Consider the following 22,484-nt stretch of genomic DNA (forward strand, 5'->3'; position numbering starts at 1 on the left):
TTTATGAGCATCTGTTCCCCTCAAAACCCGCTGCAAAGTCAGATTACCACCATGGCTGGCTACTGTACAGAGGATCACCCAGCCTCCACTTGATCTTCGTACATACTGTATTAACATGTTCATAAATTATTGACAAAAAAGAATGAGACCTGTATTTAACACATTTACATTTGACATTTTAGTCATTTAGCAGATGCTCTTATCCAGAGTGACTTACAGTAAGTGCATTCATCGAAAGATAGCTACAGTAGGAGAGACAACCACATATCACAGTTAAATAAACTACTAGATACGAACATTCAATTCCAGCTAAACAATGGATATAAAGCCTCGGACATGAAGGCTAAGCAATCATTTCTGATGAAAAACACAAATGTGAAAAATTGGTGTATATACTATAGCATTTGTCCTCACAACCTAAACAGGAGAAACTCCTGAACTCGCTTGACCACTTCTTCAGGAGCAATCAACAGTGGGTCCCTAAGAAAACTGTTTTTCACGGTGGAACAACATTTCAATCATCCCGTGTTTCCCTGAGGAATGTAGTTGGAGGCACAACAGCCTGTATGTGTCAGGGGCCTGTGGATTGAAGCTGACGCTGCCTGTCAAAACAAAGCCTTCGACTGTAATCCCTGCTCTTGAGGGGGAAAAGCATTACAGTAAGTGCTCAGCAGGATCTATACAGTATGGCCCAATCCCAAATCAACCCCTAGACCCTAGGCCCTATGCACTTGTGGATATCAGAGAGGACTTGATGGGTCTTAGCAAATTGCTTACACCTATCAAATCCTCTTAGATATCCACAGGTGAATTGGGCATACTTCTCATTGGCATTGTGTTAACCGAAGGGCACTAGGAGTGAGGCTAAGCAAGGTTGAGCTACTTTAATTTTAGAGCACCCAATGTGTGGAAGACAAGGCGGTGTCGTTTTGATCACAATGGCGGCTAGTGGTATTAAATGCCTATCTTATGAATACTTGTGTCAACCACAGCAACTGGCTTCTATTTCGTCATTCACAACATACTATATGTGTAATAGAGTGAGTGTAAATATAGTGCACTGTATCACTGAAAATCTGTGGTTTTATATAAAGATAACACTCGAGAATCGGATATATTTCTTCCTTTAATCATGCACATACTTTTCTATGCCAAATAAAGATTTTCTCTTCCCCTCTGAGTGAGTGATTAGGGCTGTTGGCTATAAGTCGTGAGTATAGTTCGTAACCCCTTCTCTCCAAATTCCTTCAGTAGTCTGGTGTATGACCCGATAGGTGTTTTCGTTTTTTCTCCTTTCACACTCACACAATTTAGTGAGATATCTGAATGAACAGGTGTGAGATGGATGGACATTCCTCCCACCTCGCACTGACAGACAGAAACATCAAAACAGTGATGACCCTCTACCTGGCATGGGAGTGTGTGCGACTCAAGGCCAGGGGAATGTGGGCTCAGCCAGTGCTGATAGGAGAGTTAAAACACACAGCTGTTGGCACTAAGAGGAGGTTGTGGAGGGCAGGCTGAACACTGGCCAACCAGGACAGCGAAACAACCTGGCAGAGGAGGCCACCGCTAACACCTACAGTAAGATAAACTGGAGGTACAGTAGACCTACCCAGTGAAACCTGTAAACCTGTTAACTCCAACAACCATCTCAGGTTTGGATTAAACCGTTAAAGTTCATATACGCCTTCCATGCTTTTAGAATGAAAGTCTCTGTTCACTCATACTGTGCAAACTGTACCTAGCTAGTACCCGATGAAGCCCCCCCCCCCGCTGACTTTATCTGCTTCCCTAAGGGTGGGTAATGTGTAAGGGCCTTACAGTAAGGCTTTCATCAGACCGTCTGAAGGTTCATTAAAAGGGAGATCCTGGGGTTGTTATCTCTCTCCAACTGAGAATGGAACCTGTTGTCTGGGGTTATGCATGCTTAGGGTCAACCTCAGTCAGGTGTCAATCAAACACAACATGGGCAAATGTCAGGTTCAAGTCCGTTGTAATGAACACAATCAATGTACAGTACTTCATCGCCATCTCCTTTTCTCCTCTTTCTCCCTCCTTCTCTGAGGCTTCTTCCACTGTCTGATGGCGGCTCTTCTGACAGTGATGTAGCCTTCACGGTATGTCTCCTGAGTTGTCCAATAGAAGCGAAGGAGAAAGGGCTGTGAAAGGGGCTGTGGAGTAGTGAGAGTACAGTGGTCTGGGAGATGCTGTTTGATGTTTTATAGCTTATGAAACGCAGCTGGGGCTCCACTCTGGCCTGTGGCCTGCAGATGACTTGGTGTGGGGAACATATACACACACTGGTGCACGCACACACACACGTGCACGCACACAGGTTGACTGTATACAGTAAACACTTGCACACACACACTCACGCAAAAACACAGCTTAGTTCTAGCACATCATTTATAAACCTAAGTAAATGGTCCGTGTCCAGAGGCGGCTGGTACTGCACAGTAACCCTTAGCACAAGAGAACAGTTAACACTGTGCAAGGGCCCTTTATACTGCTGCTGGAGCCAAAGGAACTACGTGGATTTATGGGCATACAGGTTTTCCATGCGTCCATTGAGCAAGTAGCTGCACTGGGAAGCAACAAGTCTGCTAAAGTGAGCTGGCCCTCTGTCTTTACAGGTCCTGGCCATATGATAGGTGTCATACAGTATAGACCATGATGATCAGTGTCCTTGGGAGTCACAGAGTTGGGTCATGGTGAGGTACTGCCTAGCACACACTGGTCAGATGAACTCACTCATCCCTCTGTGTGAGTAGTTTAATCAGCTAGCAGGTCTCACAGGGATGGGGCCTCTCTCTCTCTCATGCATGATTGATCCCTTGGTGATGGGCAATGTTGCCTCATCACTAACTCCGTTTTTTACCTTTATTTAACAAGGCAAGTCAGATAAGAATAAGTTCTTATTTTCAATGATAGCCTAGGATCAGCGGGCTAACTGCCTTATTCAGGGGCAGAACGACAGATTAGTTAGTACCTTGTCAGCTCAGGGATTCGATCTTGCAACCTTTTGGTTACTAGGCCAACACTCTAACCACTAGGCTACCTGCTGCCACTTATGCCTAAAACCTTTTCTTACTTCCATTCTTTCAGTTTTGGGTCCCCCCAAAAATGTACTTATATATAATAATATAGGCCATTTGGCTGACGCTTTTATCCAGAGCGAATTACAATCATGCGTGCATACATCCTCTCACCTCTCTCTCTCCTGCTCCAGTAGGTTGGTGAAGTCCTCACTCTTGCTCATGTAGTCAGTGTGTTTGCGTTTCTCATTGTCCAGCTCGTGCACGGTGCGCCAGTGACACTTCTCAACCAATAGAAGCTGTTCCAGCATGCGCCGGTACGTGTCCTTGTGTTTCTCCTGTAGATGATCCAGCTGAGACACACACACACAACACACAATCTTATGAGACTGTTACTCTGAGAGACTGTTACTCTGAGAGACTGTTACTCTGAGAGACTGTTACTCTGAGAGACAGCCACTGCACTTAAGTCTTGCTGACCTATGCATCCTAACTTTAAAACTAAGAAATTGTTAGAATAATGCAAAAAAATATTAAATAAATAATAATCTTCAACCATATTTGTCTGTATGAAGAAAGAAAGAAACAATACTACAGTCAATAAATGTTATAAGCACTTCCTAAGGTTAATAAGTATCTGTCAGTAGGTGACTAACTTCAGCCATTGGCCTCGGGTAGACATTGTCATTGTGTGTCCGGATGGTGGTGAGAAGGCTGTCTCTCTGTAAGGCCTGGAGGGCTGTGGTAGGAACTGCAGAACCATAGTGGGACTCCAGAGTCTTCTGTGTCTTCTCAGTCTTCAGCACACAGATAACATCCTCCATCGCCTGGGGGTTGCACACAAATAAAAAACGAACAATGTTAGTACTCTGGAAAAAAACGTGCAATTGTTTATTAGGAACTCCTTTAGCCCACCAAAGGACAATTCTTCCAAGTCCTTAATTGCATGTTATAAAACAGCATTTAGACAGGTTTTCTCTGTGTTAGTACCAATATCAGCCACTAGAGAGAGCTGTAATGTAGAGAAATTGTAAATAAATTGTAATTTTGGACTATATTATTGTGAGGGTTTACAATAAAATCATGGCAATACGTTCCACCTAGTGGATAATACAAGTAAACAACATCCCAGCTGACAAGATTTGTGGTCCAACCCACATGTAGCTATAAATCTATGTACAATATGAGCGTATGGTAGTTTATCAAAATGAGTGAGACTCACCTGAACCTCACATTCCATGACACCTAGCAGCCTCAGAAGGTCCTCTTTAGTAAAGTTGATGATTCCCAGTCTTTGGTCACTAGTCCCTGAGCTGTCCTCAGTTGACTTCTCTATGTCAGAGACCACTAACCCCTCCACTTCCTCATTGTTTGGTTGAACTTTGACCTTTAGGCTCTTTATAGGTGCATGCAGATTTACTTCCTCTTCTTGGTTTATGTCATGCATTGCCTGGGGAACCCTCAGTACTCCATTGGCTGGGCTTTCCACCCCACTGCTCTTGGATCTCATCCTCTACCCGTGCAGAGAAAAATAACAGAGGAAATCATATTTTAATCCTGCGCTTTGCTCTACCTGTGCAGCAATGAATACAAATGAAGGAAAATGTCAACTAAATAATCAATTAACTTAATGTCAACAGAATCAGTGCAAACTTAGAGAGAGAGAGATCCTGGACTACATTCTACTCTGATTGTAGACACATCACTTACCACATCACTTTAGTTTAAGGGCCTTGGCCTTGAAAACTCATCTTCATACCCCTCCTCCCCTTCCTCTACCTTTCCCCCTCACTTCTATTCAATGACAGGAGGCACACAGGCTGAATTAGAGCTACATGAGGAAGTGTACAGTATTATCAGGTGTAATATCTCGGTTAACCCAGTGCTAAAATCTCATGTAATTGGTCAGCTGCTCTATGAAGTTCTGCGCCCGTACATGTTAAGAGAAGAGATGAAGAGATGCTGCAACCAGGAGCGGAACCGGAACGAGGCACTCCACCCTCACTCTTTACAAGTTATGGGTAAAGTCTATAGGCCGAAGGCCCTCTCCCTTTCCGAAATTCTTCAGAATCTATACACCTGCGAAATCGGGATTTATTCATATAACCAGTGACGAAAAATCCAAGTGCCGGAACTATTGCTGCTCTTCAGCTATCAGTGCAGATAGTATAAAGACAGATCTATGGTATCATTTATGTTTATGTAGTCTGTACATGAGATTGTCAGGTGTAAAGTCAACCAAAACAATACTCCAAGGCAGCATGTCCTTCATCTGTCATTCCTCTAATCTGTACGAGCTCAGACAAATATTTAACATGCAAAATCACTCAACAGGTTGTGTGTGTTTCTGACAAGCCCTGTTCTTTCACAGAGGCTGTATCTCATGCTGGGTGGTGACACTTTGGATGGGAGGACACTGGAAAATATGCAACACCCCTGGGTGTTTGGCCTGTTTTGTCATACAAATCAGAACGAAATCTGGGATCCCAACTCAAAAAGAAATACAGGCCTATAAACTATGTTGGCATATGCATCATATTATGCAGTAAGACCAGTAGGGTCATCGTTAGAGTTACATTGCATTCATGTTCTGTTGAGTCATCTCTGTGTCCATTGGGGTCAAGTGCACTGCACACAATATAGGTAATCAGTGCATGTGTATGTATGCGTGTGCGTTAAAACTTGTGTGTGTTAAAACTTCATAGAGCTTCTCTCCTCGACCCTGAAGGAGTTGTGATTAATGGAACAACTACAGGCCCCTGATATTGAGATAGTGTTCTTTATGTAATCAAGTTCTGGTACAGTATGACATCAGTACTTTTAATTAGTTACAGATAAGGAACAAATCCCCTGTACCTCCCAGGTGATGTCATACGACCCCTGACCCATGACTCATGCTCTGAGCCCTCCTGAGCTGAGTGAGATCACAGAACTGACACTCATTCTCTCTTCCCTCACCCGCTCCACTGCTGTCTCTGCTCTGAGATCAGTTAGAGGTTCCATTAGATGTGCGACCCGCTTACATCTGCAGACTGCAGACCTTAACTACTTCCCTGGGACCTTTGAAACAACGCAACCTGGCACCAGAACAGCACAACAGTGGGACTGTGAACATCAAGAAAGAACAGTCTAACTCATTGTAACCTCGATGAAAACAAGATGTTCGATAGGAAAGTTATGAGACTGGGAGCAAACCAGGCCTGCACCAATGACTGTCTGTACAGAACCAGTCAAAAGTTTGGACACACCTACTCATTCAAGGGTTTTTTCTTTATTTTTACCATTTTCTACATTGTAGAAGAATAGTGAAGACATCAAAACTATGAAATAACACATGGAATCAAGTAGACACCAAAAATGTCACGTCTGCTCCCGCTCTTCCCTCCCCTGGCGCTTGAGGGCGCCAGGCTGTCCTGCATCACACACTCCTATCGTCCGTTACGCACACCGGCTTTCCCTCGTCACGCGGATCAGCGATAATGGGCTCACCTGAACTCACTCATCACCTGTTTATTACCTCTCCTATATTTGTCAGTTCCCCTGCTCTGTTCCCCACTGCTGTATTAATTTTTTGTTTGTTTGTGTTACTCATTTTCTGACGCTGCTCCTGTCTCGTTCCATGTCCGTTCTATATTAAATGTTTGACTCCCCGTACCTGCTTCGTCTCTCCAGCGTCATCCCATGTGACAAAAAAAGTGTTAAATCAAAATATATGTTATATTTGAGATTCTTCAAAGTAGCCACCCTTTGCCTTGATGACAGCTTTGCACACTCTCTGCATTCTCTCAACCAGCTTCATGAAGTAGTCACCTGGAATGCATTTCAATTAAAAGGTGTGCCTTGTTAAAAGTTAATTTGTGGAATTTCTTTCCTTCTTAATGCGTTTGAGCCAATCAGTTGTGTTGTGACAAGGTAGGGGTGGTATACAGAAGATAGCCCTATTTGGTAAAAGACCAAGTCCATATCATTATCAAGGCTCAGGCTAAGACCCAGATGCAGACACAGGAGGTGGATAGTATGAGTCTCAGAGTTCATTATAGTACAAGGTGCAGGCAAAAGGTAAGTCAAAGCAGGCAAAGAGTCGTAATCCAAATCAGAGTCAGGCAGGTACAGGACGGCAGGCAGGATTAGGGTCAGGACAGGCAGAAAGGTCAGAACTGGGAAGACTAGGCAACACAAAAACTAGAGCCAGAAAACACGGGAACAAGCTGGTAGGACTTGACGGGACAAGGCATACTGGCAACAGAGAAACAGAAGACACAGGTATAAATACACAGGGAGTAATGGGGGAAGATGGGAGATGCCTGGAGGGGGGTGGAGACAAGCACAAAGACAGGTGAAACAGATCAGGGTGTGACAATTATGGCAAGAACATCTCGAATAAGAAAAAAAGAAACAACTGTCCATCATTACTTTAAGACATGAAGGTCAGTCAATACGGAACATTTCAAGAACTTTGAAAGTTTCTTCAAGTGCAGTCACAAAAACCATCAAGCGCTATGATGAGGACTGTCTCTCATGAGGACCGCCACAGGAAAGGAAGACTCTGCTGCAAAGGATAAGTTCATTAGAGTTACCAGCCTCAGAAATTACAGGCCAAATAAATGCTTCACAGAGTTCAAGTAACAGACACATCTCAACATCAACTGTTCAGAGGAGACTGCGTGAATCAGGCCTTCATGGTCGAATTGCTGCAAAGAAACCACTAATAAAGAAGGAGGAGCTGTGATGGTGTGGGGGTGCTTTGCTGGTGACACTGTCAGTGATTTATTTAGAATTCAAGGCACACTTAACCAGCATGGCTACCACAGCATTCTGCAGCTATACGCCATCCCATCTGGTTTGGTCTTAGTGGGACTATCATTTGTAAAGTAAAGCCTCTCTATCCAAACACTGGGGTGAGATGCCCTGCCTTGTTGAGTCACACAGCTTCTGACCAACACTTCTAACACACGCAAATAGTGATCAGCATTGCCGTGCGAACATGAGTGGTAGTGGAAAATGAAGTTGGACTACAGTAGTTGGCTACCAGTAGTTGGCCTACAGTAGTTGGCTACCAGTAGTTGGCCTACAGTAGTTGGCCTACAAAATAGAGTTAAGAGAGGGTGTAAAAGGTCAGAGGGGAATCAGACACAATCAATGCTGACCATATCTTGAGTGCTCATACTTCTACCATAAATTTCAAAACATAACGCTGGATAATGTTTTGAACTCTTGCTCAGGACATGAACTTGAGGGCATTCAATGTGTCACTTGCATTTGTTATTGAAGTACATGCATACTTCCAGTTACGTAACTATGCAACAGCTTTTTAGAGTAAAGTATCACTTCTCCCTAGCTCTCTGGCGTTCATCTTCCATTTAACTTTGGATAAACACTTCAGCTCCAACTTCTGGCTCCTTTGGCTTCCACCTATGATTCCAAACTCCAAGAACACTATTATTTTTCCTCCAGCACAGTTTAATTAAACCGTTTCTTATTCCCACATTTCCGTGGGTATTGTGTAATACTGTCAGCTGGGACATGCATTACTTTGATTCAGTAGTAATGAGCTGATTGAGCCGTGAAAAGCCCAACATTCACAAGGAACTGAGGTTAGATAGATAACAGGCTGGACACTGTTGATTGAAACAGACCAGGATCAGGATATTGATCTATTACTCCAACCTCACCAAGGCGTAATGATAACAAGACCTTCTCTATACCCTTAACTTCCTCCAACAGTGTGTTTTCTATGAACATTTCTATCAGATTCTTACAGGATGACCCTAAATGTCAGCGCAATGGTTTGCAACTGTTGTGATTAAAGTAGATTCTAAGCGGGCAAATAGTGATTCTAAAGCCACCTGGCCTCAAAGCATCACATTCCATTCCTGCATGTTGCAAAAATGATCCACATCACTATAGCCGTGATCAGCAAATTAACACTTGTGTTTTATCTGCGGTGCGTGCAGCAGACTTAGGGGGAGTCCCACCACTTTAGGTTGGGACACAACATACTGGTCAAATGATCATTAAAAAAGTAACTAAGTTTAGCTACAGCTCCACCACATACTGTACATACAATCCAAATTTTGACCACAACGTGTGTGGACATGCCATGAAATATAAACTTAGTTGGATAGCCTGATTGAGCCAGTGGATATGATCTCTTTCCCAGACCTCTCTAGCATTGGTGTTGTTTGTGTGAGGCCTGTATTCATGGCGTGGATACTGCCATTCTGCCAGTGCCAGGGCCAGCGCTCCTCCAGGGGTTCTTCGCAGACTGCATAGCCGAATGGTCCTTATTAGGCCTGTAATGTCAGCAATGGTAAATAGATAGCTCCTAATCCCTGAGACACTAGTGCCAACAGCTGCTGGGATTCCAGGGACCCTCCAAAGTCTTTGGAAAAATCAATAGTTTGATTTGGGGAGTTTGATATATCCACGCTATGAATCCAACGTGACTAAATATGGGCTGGGAACTGTGCCTCAGCACGAAGGAGTTTGGCAATGTACCACGCCTGCAGACACTTATAAAATGAGATCCCAAGGCTCTTCCATCTTAACAAGGAAAACATGACCTCGCCAGAAAATACCAGAATTTCAATGAACGGATATTTCAATCAAACTTGACTCGTGAATGTGGAAGAAATGGTCTAGAATCAAATATTAGTGTTGCAGTTTTTACAAGTCCCACTCCCTATTTCCCATGTAGTGGTACAAATTGGTCTGTCTCGGCTTTCTGCAGACACATTCCTTTGCAGACAAACAATGACCTTTGAGGTCCTAACAGACGTATTCCAGAGACAAATGTAGTTAAACCGAAGAGCGATGACGTCTGTTGTCGGTTGAGACAGCCGATCACACTTACATTACACACATTCCTCGTTGATTGATGTCATAGCATTACATTACACGTGGAAATTCTGTTTATTTCACTTGGAATTTCTTAAACCTTCCGAGATGATGGTCCCTGCTGACATTTTGTAGTTGTATTTATTAAGGATCCCCCTTAGCTGCTGCCAAGGCCACTCTTCCTGGGGTCCAATGAAGATTAACACAAAAAATGTGTATATAATAGAACACATTATTTCACCACTACTATACCACTACATGTCGACAATACAACATGTATAATACATGTATAATACCACAATACAATATTGCAACATTACAATGTATGTTTGTGTAGAGTGCGTGTGTGAGCGTGTGTGCGTATGTGTGTGTGCCTGTGTGTGTGTGTGTGTGTGTCTCTTCACAGTCCGCGTTGTTCCATAACATGTAGTTTTATGTTTTTTAAATCAGATTTTACTGCTCGCTTGAGATACATGATGTGGAATAGAGTTCATTGTAGTCATCGTCCCTGTCTTGTTGGCTACTTTACATACATTTTGAAATGGTACATCTAGTGATCTACTTCTGTTTATACTCTGCATCAATATTTCTTACACCTGACATGTCATCCTGCCAGAGCAATGTAATTTCCCGACCAGGTTCCAACTTATAGTATCAACCTTCATCATCACAGTCTTCTGATTGCATTGGTTAAATTTAGAGGTTCCACCATTAGCAAACACGGTCTCTTCAACATGAGGACCACAGTGTCTCAACAGTGCCATTTGCAGTGCCTTTGGCAAGTATACAGACCCCTTGATTTCTCCCACATTTTGTTAAGTTACAGCCTTATTCTAAAATGGATTAAATAGTTTTATCCCCTTCATAAATCTACACACAATACCCTATAATGACAAAGCAAAACCTGTTTAATTAAAAACCCTGGGAAAATCACATTTACATGAGTGTGCTTAGGGTCGTTGGCCTGTTGGAAGGTGTACGTTCGCCCCAGTCTGAGGTCTAATCGTTCTGTAGATCGTTCTGTCTAATCGTTCTGTTTTCATCAAGGATCTCTCTGCTCCATTCATATTTTCCTCGATCCTGACTAGTCTCCCAGTCCCTGCTGCTGAAAACAACCCCACAGCATGATGCTGCCACCCCCATGCTTCACTGTAGGGATGGTGCCAGGTTTCTTCCAGACCCAACATTGGCGTTCAGGCCAAAAAGTTCAATCTTGGTTTCATCAGACCAGAGAATCTTTTAACTTATGGTTTCAGAGTCTTTAGGTGCCTTTTGACAAACTCCAAGCGGGCTGTCATGTGCCTTTTACTGAGGAGTGGCTTCTGTCTGGACACTCTACCATAAATACCTGGTGGAGTGCTGCAGAGATGGTTGTCCTTATGGAAGGTTCTCCCATCTCCACAAAGGAACTCTGGAGCTCTGTCAGAGTGACCATCGGATTCTTGGTCACCTCCCTGATCAAGGCCTTTCTCCACCGACTTCTCAGTTTGGCCGAGCAGCCAGCTCTATGAGGAGTCTTGGTTCCAAACTTCTTCCATTGAAGAATAATGGAGGTCACTGTGTTTTTGGGGACCTTAAATGCTGCAGACATTTTTTGGTACCCTTCCCCAGATCTGTGCTTCGACAAAATCCTGTCGGACAATTCCTTCGACCTCATGCCTTGGTTTTTGCTCTGACATTCACTGTCAACTGTGGGACCTTATATAGACAGGTGTGTGCCTTTCCAAATCATGTTCAATCAGTTGAATTTACCGCAGGTGGACTCCAATCAAGTTGTAGAAACATCTCAAGGACGAGCCATGGAAACCGGACACACCTGAGCCCAATTTCAGGTCTCTAGGCAAAAGGTCTGAATATTTATGTAAATAAGGTAATAAGGTATTTTATTTTGAACACATTTGCAAAAATGTATAAAAATATGTTTTTGTTATGTCATTATAGGGTGTTGTGTGTAAATTGATGAGGGAAATTTTGAATTTAATCAATTCTAGAATAAGGCAGTAACGTAACAAAATGTGGAAAAAATCAAGTGGTCTGAATACTTTCCGAAGGCACCGTATGACAAAAGGAAGACATGCACTGTATGGATACATGAGTGACAGAAGTTGTACAGGGAAGGACCTTCAGTAGATGAAGATGTGCCAGCTAGTATGCCCTATTACTGTACGCAGTAGGCCTATCAAATCATATGCAATTCACATAGGCCTAAATGTGCACATATAAGTATCTCCATATGTTCTGAACAAAGAACTGTACTGTTGGTTAAGGGCTTGTAAGTAAGCACTTCACAGTAAGGTCTTCACCTGTTGTATTTGGCACGTGTGATTTGATTGATTTGAGGTTTGCATGTGTTGCATCTCACAGCAGATTTACATTTTTTATTTTATTTTTAATTTTACCTTTAACCAGGCAAGTCAGTTAAGAACATATTCTTATTTTCAATGACGGCCTGGGAACAGTGGGTTAACTGCCTGTTCAGGGGCAGAACGACAGATCAGCTCGGGGGTTTGAACTCGCAACCTTCCGGTTACTAGTCCAACGCTCTAACCACTAACCGCTACACTGCCGCCCTACAACTCTACTGTGCTGTGCTGGGTAGCAACCCAATTCATATGATATATTTAGGGAGCAACATGGAGTAGGTTTACAGAAGCTGTAAATGAACACCAACCAATCAAGAACCAAATTCCTTGAGTAACGTGACATGATTGGATATAACGTTTAAAATGAGATTCTGAGAGGCGTGGATCATGGGTCATGTTCAGGATGTTGCACTTAAGGCCATAGAGTCTGCAAATTAGACATCGGTGAAGCACACTCAGATACAGTAGACTTACACACTAAATCATGAAGTCAGTTATTTCTCTGAAGTCTAAAATTAGAATTCCACTGAACCACTCCGGAATTCCACAGACCCAGTCAGGTGGTCTCTGCATGAAATTCCATACAGTTCAAATGGTCTGCACTGATCTGTCCATGTACAACATGACATGACATGATCATTTCACACTCCTGGAAGAAAGCGGTACCTATTTAGTCTAACTTGACTCTCTCCAACTCAAGAGCTCCGACAGTCAGCCAGTGCAGACACTGATAACCCAGAAACCTATCTCAGAATCATGGTGCAGTCAACAATGTGCAAAACCGTCCAAATCGATGACATCAGAGAACAAACGGAACTCTCCAGAAGTCCATCATGATGTCACTCCCTCAACCTGAATGAGGGAGGAAGAGAGGAGCAGCCTGGTTGAGATCACTGATTACTACAGTAAGTCTCTCTTCAGGGGAATTCGAAGTCTCAATACATGAACCTTTCAAAGGTTCAGCAGCCAGTTTCTTTGCATGACTATTTCTAGCTAGAAGAGACAGTGATTTTGGCCAGCAGATGACATCAGTGTATGTGCAACATTTTAGACTGAGCCAATGAACCATTGTATTTCTGTTCAAAATGTTGTATCAACACTGGGCAAATGTGCCTAATTGGTTTATTAATACATTTTCAAGTTCATAACAGTGTGCTCTCAAACAATAGCATGGTATTATTTCACTGTAATAGCTACTGTAAATTGGACAGTGCAGTTAGATTGATAAGAATTTAGGCTTTCTGCCAATATCAGATATGTCTATGTCTTGTTCTTGTTACTTACAACCTCATGCTAATCACATTAGTCTACGTTAACTCAACAGTCCTGTGGGGGACCCACCGATCCTGTAGAAGTTATCTGACTTGTTTAGTTAAATAAAAGTGCCACTCCCACAACACACTATAGGCATATTATAGACACACTATAGGCAGTCTGGCCCAGTGGCGGTCAGTGCAGTTTAAGATGAGGGAGGACCTTGTTTTTATGAGCATGGCCTTATTTCCTTTACAGCATATTGGATGACTCTCATTCATATTCCATTCACCCAGTTCAATGTAACCGTGATAAGTTTAAGGTACTACATGATTCTCAAATTTTCCCTATACCCATCATGAGATTGCTACAACCATTCCTATAAATGAAAATGTACAACTTAGGTGCACACAGGTCGGGAGACAAATTTCAGGTGACATTAGTCCAACAGTTGCAAACGAGAATTTCTATTGGACAATTTCAGGTATGTTTATCCCTGTTTTGTTCTGTTTGCTTCTGTTTAAGAAATGTTTCTCAACAGAATCGGCTAAATTAATACACCCTGATCATGCGTGAACAGAGTTCACTTTCAAAAAAAGACACATTGTATTCCTTTTCCTCCCTTCGCTTGTGGACTTCAACGCACAGCAAATCAGCTCTATGTGACCATGCGAAAAAGCCTTTCCAAGCCAAACCTATACACACAGCCTACATCGTTGTCACCATATTAGCTAAAGTAACGTCATAGTCAGCAAAGCTAATAGAACTAACGCGTTAGTAAACCCGCTACAATCATGCAGTAACATTACAGTGTACTATCAGTAAGCATCCCTCTGTTGGAGCAGAGTGTTTATGTAGGCTAACCTAGCTAGCTGCATTTGTTAGCTAAGTAAGTGAAACTGAAAGTTTAAAAAAAGACAAACTCTCTCTCTATTTCGCTCTTGCTTCTCCTTCATTTTGAAAGAAATGAATTTGTTCAAAACTGTTCAACTATTGTCTTTCTCTCTCTTTGAGTCAACTACTCAGCACATTTTATAAACTGCAGTGCTAGCTATCTGTAGCTTATGCTTTCAGTAATTCTCTGATACTTTGATTGGGTGCACAACATGTCAGTTTATGCTGCAAGAGCTCTGATAGGCTGGAGGACATCCTCCGGAAGTTGTCATAGTCACTGTTTAAGTCTATGGATGGGTAGTGAGATCCGTGAGCCTCCTAGGTTTTGTACTGAAGTCAATATACCCAGAGGAGGACAGAAGCTAGCTGTCATCCGGCTACACCATGGTGCTACCCTACATAGTGCTGTTGAGGCTACTGTAGACCTTCTTTGCAAAGTAGTATGTTTTAATCAAATATTTGGTGACGTGATTATATTCAGTATAGTTTTATCTAAAATAATTGCTTTTTAAATGTTTTAAAATTGACATTTTTATGAAATTCACTGAGGAGGATGGTCCTCCCCTTCTTCCTCTGGCCCACAACCACAACACACTATAGGCAGAAACATGCCTTCTAAATGTCACAGGAGTGATGAGTTGGATCATTGAGTTAGCCATGTGAAGCAGACCTCTGTTTCCATCCATATGAGGAAAAAAATACATTTCAATATACACTGGACAAAAATATTAATGCAACATGTAAAGTGTTGTTCCAATGTTTCATGAGCTGAAATAAAATATCCCAGAAATGTTCTGTATGCACAAAATGCTTACTTCTGTCAAATGTTGTGCAAAATGTGTTTACATCCTTGTTAGTGAGCATTTCTCCTTTGCCAAGATAATCTATCCATCTGACAGGTGTGGCATATCAAGAAGCTGATTAAACAGCATGAACAAGGTGCACCTTGTGCTGGGGACAATAAAAAATAACAACAATGCTACACATGTCTCAAGTTTTGACGGAGTGGCATGCTGATTGCAGGAATATCCACCAGAGCTGTTGCCAGAGAATGTAATGTAAGCCGCCGCCAACATCGTTTTAGAGAATTTGGCAGTACGTCTAATTGGCTTCACATCCGCAGACGCCATATAACCACGCCAGCCCAGGTCTTCCACATCCGGCTTATTCACCTGCGGGAACACCTGAAACCAGCCACCCGGACAGCTGATGAAACTGTGGGTTTGCACAACCAAAAACTGTCTGCAGAAACTGTCAGAAACCATCTCAGGGAAGTACATCTGCGTGCTAGTCTTCCACACCAGGGTCTTGACCTGACTGCAGTTCGGCGTTGTAACTGACTTCAGTGGTCAAATGTTCACCTTCGATGGCCACTGGCACGCTGGAGAAGTGTGCTCTTCACGGATGAATCCCGGTTTCAACTGTACCGGGCAGACAGCGTGTATGGCGTCGTGTGGGCGAACGGTTTGCTGATGCCATTGAAGAAGAGTAGGACAATATTCCACAGTTCACCATCAACAGCCTGATCAACTCTACGCGAAGGAGATGTGTGACGCTGCATGAGGCAAACGGTGGTAACACCAGATTCTGACTGGTTTTCTGATACACAGATGCATATCTGTTTTCCCAGTCATGTGAAATCCATAGATCAGGGCCAAATTAATTAATTTCAATTGGCTGATTTCCTTATATGAACTTTAACTCAGTAAAACCTTGAAATAGTTGCATGTTGCATTTTTATATTTTTTCAATGTCAATGGCAAAAAATCTATTTCAAATACATATAGATACTGTACATTTGCAGCTTTGCTAAAATGCATGTAAAGCCTTAAAATACATTCCAGAGATGTATTGGATTAATTTTTTAAAGGAATAGTTGCACCACATTAAAACGAGAGTTCAGTTCATATAACAGGGTTGACCTGTAAATGAATCACTAATCACCTGAAATAAATCATTATCTTCAGAAATAACAATCAAGCAACAAACTTTACAATGATGGTGTAAACTTGGAGAATTTTTGGGGGATGAGTGGGTTAAAATCTTCCTAGAAGCCACAGAGGGTATATAGCGCTTTGGAACAAAACTCTTCAAATATGACTGTGAGATAGATTGGAATAGTGCAGGAGATTGTGTGTGCTCTATTCATTCTATTTCTATCTGCAACATGCAGTTCCAGATACAGCCCTGTCATTAGTTGAAAGCGGCCAATCCTATAGTTTCAGAAAATTATCCACTTCCTGAGATCTGTATTCAAAAATGTTTTTTAAGTAGTTGCTTTCTCAGATCTGCATTAAAATTGTTTTGAAAAGTAGTTATTTTCTGAGATCTGTATTCAAATCATTTTAAAAAGTAGTACTTTTTGGGATCTGAATTCAAATAGTTGTAGTCACCTCCAAAGTAACTATTTATTCGCCTGGAATAGTTACATTCCACAAAGCGTAGTTAAAACTGTAGTTATCCCAGGTAACTTGCTGATGGCAGTGCACTGGACAGAGGACACATGCCCAGGGGATATAATCACCCCTTATGCACTCTCTATAAGTAGAATATTGGATATGTTCTATCCAACAATCTACACATTCCAAAGCCTAGTGCATGATGTACCCTGCAGTATCAGTACTGGATGTACATTCGCTATTGTGCTGCGTTGTCTTCCACTGCTGATAGAGCTACATTACCTCACAGCTACATTACCTCACAGCTTAGCCATGTCCTTTGTCATCTCAATGATCAGAAGGATGTGATGCAATATCATAATTATGTAGTGACGTGAGATGCTCTGTGACAACGGCATACTCAGTGGAAAGGGAAGCAGTTTGAGTAAGCAAGTGCCCTCTCTGCACCTGTGGCACTTATATGATATAGCTTGGTCTGTCTGACTTAATAACTCTTCAAACATTGTAACACACCGGGCCAGTTTTAATACTGTGTCTGATTCACACAGGTATGTGAATGAACTGTGGTGAACCCTGGAAGCAAAACGCTCACGTGTGTAGAGTAAACTACTGACACAAACATTTGGAAAGGATCTCCTTATCCCTGACCTGGACAAAGTGCCAAAAATGTTAATGGCGGATATCTCTCTCTCTCCCCTCCTCCATGTATCTACCATGATGTCATTAAGTGCTGGAGGACCACATCAGCTCGAGTGGGAACAGCTCAAGTATCTCTCCTCTCTCTCTCCCGGAGCTGGTCTGGATTAGGAGCACGACAAAGACAGATAGGTGCTGAGGAGATGAATGACAGTTAACCTAAAGTATGCCTGTACTGCACTCCCTTTAACCCTTAAAAAGATAGATATGTTGCACATTTCGTTTTGGCTCAGCTAGACAGTGTGATGTATGCCTTGACAAATGGATTACAGTTTGTGAGAACCAAATGTACACGGATGCTCTGTGATTTATGGCATGGTGATAAATGAAATAATTGAACATCACTCAAATGAATTAATGACCAGGTAGAAAGTTGAGCCCCTCTAGACAAGGTCCAGGGAAGAGGTCGAAACAGAGGAATCTGGATTAGCGGTTCCTTATCTTCCAGCCTAAATATCTCAAGAGAACATAATTTGTGGTCAGAAAGTTCTTCTCCCTAGTTAAACACTAGAAGGGCTTCTCACACTGCTTTTACATAACAATGACAGAAGAACAAGTAGTGGTTTATAGGAAATGCTAGATTAATGACTATCTCTTTCCGGTGTGTGCTGTCACAGTGCCTGTGTCTAGCTCCTTGCTAATGACCATTCTACCTCCTGAGAACAGTCAAAACACCTTTACTCTCTTAAAAAACATGTCATCAACTCAAAGTGTTTTAATACACGTGGACATCATGGATTTTAACCCATTCATACTGCACAAAGCAGGCAGCCACAGTCCACTGAAATAGATGGTATTCCGACACACATTACTCCCTAACCTACAGTATATCAGATCAGAACAGCACTGGCAAAGTCCAGCAACAGTAGTAGTCCTCTCTGCATTTCAAACTCATAATACTAGAGCATTTCAGCTGATCACCTTAGCTCCTGCCACGGCACTGGCAAATGGTTTAACTGTTTAGAGAGGAGAGGCGCATGCTTTCACTACTTAATGCGCACTATGTAGAAGACCTGTACTTTCTTACCTGTTCTTTCTGGTCCCCAGGGTTAGGTTTGGAGTGGGGTTGAAGTCAATCCTACAGGAGACTCAGTCTGTCCTTCTGTATGTCGATGTCCTCTGACGACCTCTTCCTATTCCTCTTCTCACTACTACTCATGTTCATCTGCCTTGTTACAGAGTGAATACCATCACACGGACCAGCTCTGCTCTCTCAGTTCTCCTCCTCTAGGATTCCAGGTCAAGAAGAAAATGCTACAGCAAAGAGATCTGGGTCTCTCTCTCTCTCGCTCTACTCCATACTCCCCTCTCTCATACACACATTCTCTTTACACTCCCCCCCTCTCTCTCTCTCTCTCTCTCTCTCTCTCTCTCTCTCTCTCTCTCTCTCTCTCTCTTTCTCTCTCTCTCTTTCTCTCTCTCTCTCTCTCTCTCTCTCTCTCTCTTTCTCTCTCTCTCTCTCTCTCTCTCTCTCTCTCTCTCTCTCTCTCTCTCTCTCTCTCTTTCTCTCTCTCTCTCTCTCTCTCTCTCTCTCTCTCTCTCTCTCTCTCTCTCTCTCTCTCTCTCTCTCTCTCTCTCTCTCTCTTTCTCTGTAAGTCAGCCAAGGAAATACACTCTTTGAGGAGTCAGTGAGTGAGGGAGTGCTTGTGACAGAGAGAGAATGGAAGGGAGTAAGGGTGAGGAAGTCTGTGTTTGAAAGGAGCCATTGCTCAGCAGGGAGATAGAGAAGCAGCAGTATGATGTCCTTTGTCACATGTCCAGGTCTTTTCATCTACTCTTCGTTTGTCCCCAGTCTTTCAGTGTGTAGACGGAGGCTAAAGCATGGGTGTATATTTAACTACTCTGCTGCAGTCACTAGGAGTTGTTAGCAGTTGAAGCTGTTTGTTTGGAGGCTCGCTGCCGGGTTAGCTGGCCCCCTGGCTCCCCTCTCCACTCTTGACAGCTGAGCTATCCCACTGGGCACACCACGTCATTTCAACATGGAAATGTGGGTAATATTTGGTTGAGACGTTGATCAGTGACATTTCAACTTTTATTCACCCACTCAAAAAGACAGCCAGAAGTTTGTTCAATTCCTAATGTGTTACAACTAAAAGCACAAACAAATCCCAACAAAAAAAATATGATTTTTGGTTTAGTTGTCATCAACCATTTAAAAGCACAGAAAAGGCCTAGATCAGATCACACGTTAACCAGCGATAGCCGACACCCGCATAGCTGGTGCTTTGGTGGTGTCTGAGGTAGAGCTGTGAAATCAGATAGGCTGCTCGTGTGGTCATTGTCACAAAGTCACACCCGTCTCACTTTTGTGAGAAGTTCAGAACGAGAATGTGTAGACAAAATAGAAATAAGGCACGGGGTGGTGTGGTATATGGCCAATATACCACGGCTAAGGGCTGTTCTTAGGCAAGACGCATCAAATCAAATCAAATGTATTTATATAGCCCTTCTTACATCAGCTGATATCTCAAAGTGCTGTACAGAAACCCAGCCTAAAACCCCAAACAGCAAGCAATGCAGGTGTAGAAGCACGGTTGCTAGGAAAAACTCCCTGGAAAGGCCAAAACCTAGGAAGAAACCTAGAGAGGAACCAGGCTATGAGGGGTGGCCAGTCCTGTTCTGGCTGTGCCGGGTGGAGATTATAACAGAACATGGCCAAGATGTTCAAATGTTCATAAATGACCAGCATGGTCAAATAATCATAATCCCAGTAGTTGTCGAGGGTGCAGCAAGTCAGCACCTCAGGAGTAAATGTCAGTTGACTTTTCATAGCCGATCATTAGGAGTATCTCTACCGCTCCAACTCTAGAGAGTTGAAAACAGCAGATCTGGGACAGGTAGCACGTCCGGTGAACAGGTCAGGGTTCCATAGCCGCAGGCAGAACAGTTGAAACTGGAGCAGCAGCACGGTGTACCTGGACACAGCCCTTAGCCGTGGTATATTGGCCATATATCACAAACCCTAGAGGTGCCTATTGCTATTATAAACTGGTTACCAACATAATTAGGGCAGTAAAAATATATTTTTTGTCATACCTGTGGTATATGGTCTGATATACCACATTTGTGGTTTGTCTTATTTGTCTTAATGCAACTTTGTGCAGCCAATGGCAATGTCCACTTTAAGTATGAGGTGGCAGGGTAGCCTAGTGGTTAGAGTGTTGGGCTAGTAATTGAAAGGTTGCAAGTTCAAACCCCCAAGCTGACACAGTACAAATCTGTCATTCTGCCCCTGAACAGGCAGTTAACCCACTGTTCCTAGGCCATCATTGAAAATAAGAATTTGTTTTTAACTGACTTGCCTAGTTAAATAAAAATAAAGGTATTTTTTAAATATATTTTTATATTAATTTATATTAATTAATATTTATATATATATTTTTATAATAATATAATAAGTATAATAAGTATAATGCCGAGAGCCGCTTGTGGATTTGACAGCTCTAACGCAAGTCCATCTCAGACACTCGCAAAACAAGCGTGAATCGGCAAACGTGAATCTGATGGAATCTAGTCCAAGGTTAAAATGGGAATAAAATGTGAGATATTTACTATTTATACAACAACTTCATGTGTTGTTACAGTGCTTCATCTAATATCACAACCAAAATGACCTGGATTGCAGTTGAGATTACATTAGAAGTACATACTGTAGTGCAAGTGATCAATGCTGTTCGAGATTTGGGACATATTATTATAACAATGGTGAAGATCTCCACAGACCTGCAACCTTTGCATGCTATCTTGAACATGCACGCTTTCTATCATTACATAAGAAGACATTTATAGTCACAGTCACCTCACAATGTGGCCATGGATGTGTTACTCATTTTAAGGTTGAGTACAGTGCCTTCAGAATGTATTCACACCCCTTGACTGTTTCATAATTTTATTGTGTTACAGCCTGAATTTAAAATGGACTCAATTGTGATTTGTTTTGTCACTGGCCTAAACACAATACCCCACAATGTCAAAGTGGAATTATGTTTTTCAGAATTTGTTTACAAATTAATATACAAATGGAAAGCTGAAAGCTGAAATTTCAATAAGTATTCAACCCCTTTGTTATGACAAGCATACATTTCAGGCGGAATAACCTGTTTAGGGGATCTGCGTAGTTCTGGTACCCGTTCCGACTGACATTTTCACTTATAAATCTGTGGACACCGTAGATCAAAATGAATGATAGCAATGGTTCCCATGGACACAATATTCAAATTACTTTGAAACAACATTGATTCAACCAGTTTGAGCCCAGTGACATGCCACTTTTCTCTCTCCCATGCTGGGAAAGGCCAGCATGGCCAGCCACCCCAACCCACCCCAGAGGCAGTCCAAGACACTGCCAGTTGCTGAGCTAGCGAGGGCTGGGGCTGCCAGGTTCTTCAGGACTTTGGCAGTTAGACAGCTTACAATCCAGACCGCTTACATAAAAATAAACTAAATTAGCTTGCTGAGCTAAATGTGTTGTACAGTATATTGTTTACAGTGTCAATGGGCATGGTTGGCATCGTTGTGAGGTCAACGTGGGTGTTCTACTGCTGTTGGACATGTGAAATGGACATGTGGGATCTGGAGCACAGCCTACAATGGGTGAGAGGTAAAGAGTCCAATGAGGACATAACAACAGTGTGATGCACATTTCTCAATGTTGTCTAATCACTAAGCAGAAACAAAAACAAAAAAAGAACAGTTACTTCACAATTATTTCACAGGAATAGCCATCCAATCCTCAACTTTTTCCTGTGCTGTGTTAGGCCACTGATTCTCCTCAAAAACACTTCTGTTCACACATACCCGTCACTTGTGTGGGTGTAGTGTGCAGATGTAATGCTTTGCACAATCAAAGAACAAGCACACACACACACAAAGAAAGAGAGCGAGAGAGAGAGAAACCCACTGCATGGTGCTTATACAGTGCATTCGGAAAGTATTCAGACCCCTTCCCTATTTCCACATTTTGTTACATTACAGCCTTATTCAAAAAATGAATTCAATACATT

The 22,484-nt window shown here is 42.4% G+C and overlaps 1 protein-coding gene across 1 annotated transcript in view; it reads right to left on the reverse strand.

Annotated features, from left to right (window-relative positions):
• LOC118368454 (filamin-A-interacting protein 1-like) overlaps positions 1 to 18,804 on the reverse strand; it is a 30,558-nt gene extending 11,754 nt beyond the window's left edge. The window contains exons 1-4 of the mRNA XM_035752572.2: positions 18,509 to 18,804; positions 4,261 to 4,551; positions 3,695 to 3,865; positions 3,213 to 3,391 (exon numbers count right to left, since the gene is read on the reverse strand). Of these exons, the coding sequence (XP_035608465.1) occupies positions 3,213 to 3,391; positions 3,695 to 3,865; positions 4,261 to 4,548 (638 nt within the window). The 5' untranslated portion in view covers positions 4,549 to 4,551; positions 18,509 to 18,804. The remainder of the gene's footprint in view (positions 1 to 3,212; positions 3,392 to 3,694; positions 3,866 to 4,260; positions 4,552 to 18,508) is intronic.
• Between the last annotated feature and the right edge of the window lie 3,680 nt (positions 18,805 to 22,484).

The sequence above is a fragment of the Oncorhynchus keta genome, chromosome 35, assembly GCF_023373465.1.
Source record: "Oncorhynchus keta strain PuntledgeMale-10-30-2019 chromosome 35, Oket_V2, whole genome shotgun sequence".
NCBI classification, from domain to species: Eukaryota; Metazoa; Chordata; class Actinopteri; order Salmoniformes; family Salmonidae; genus Oncorhynchus; species Oncorhynchus keta.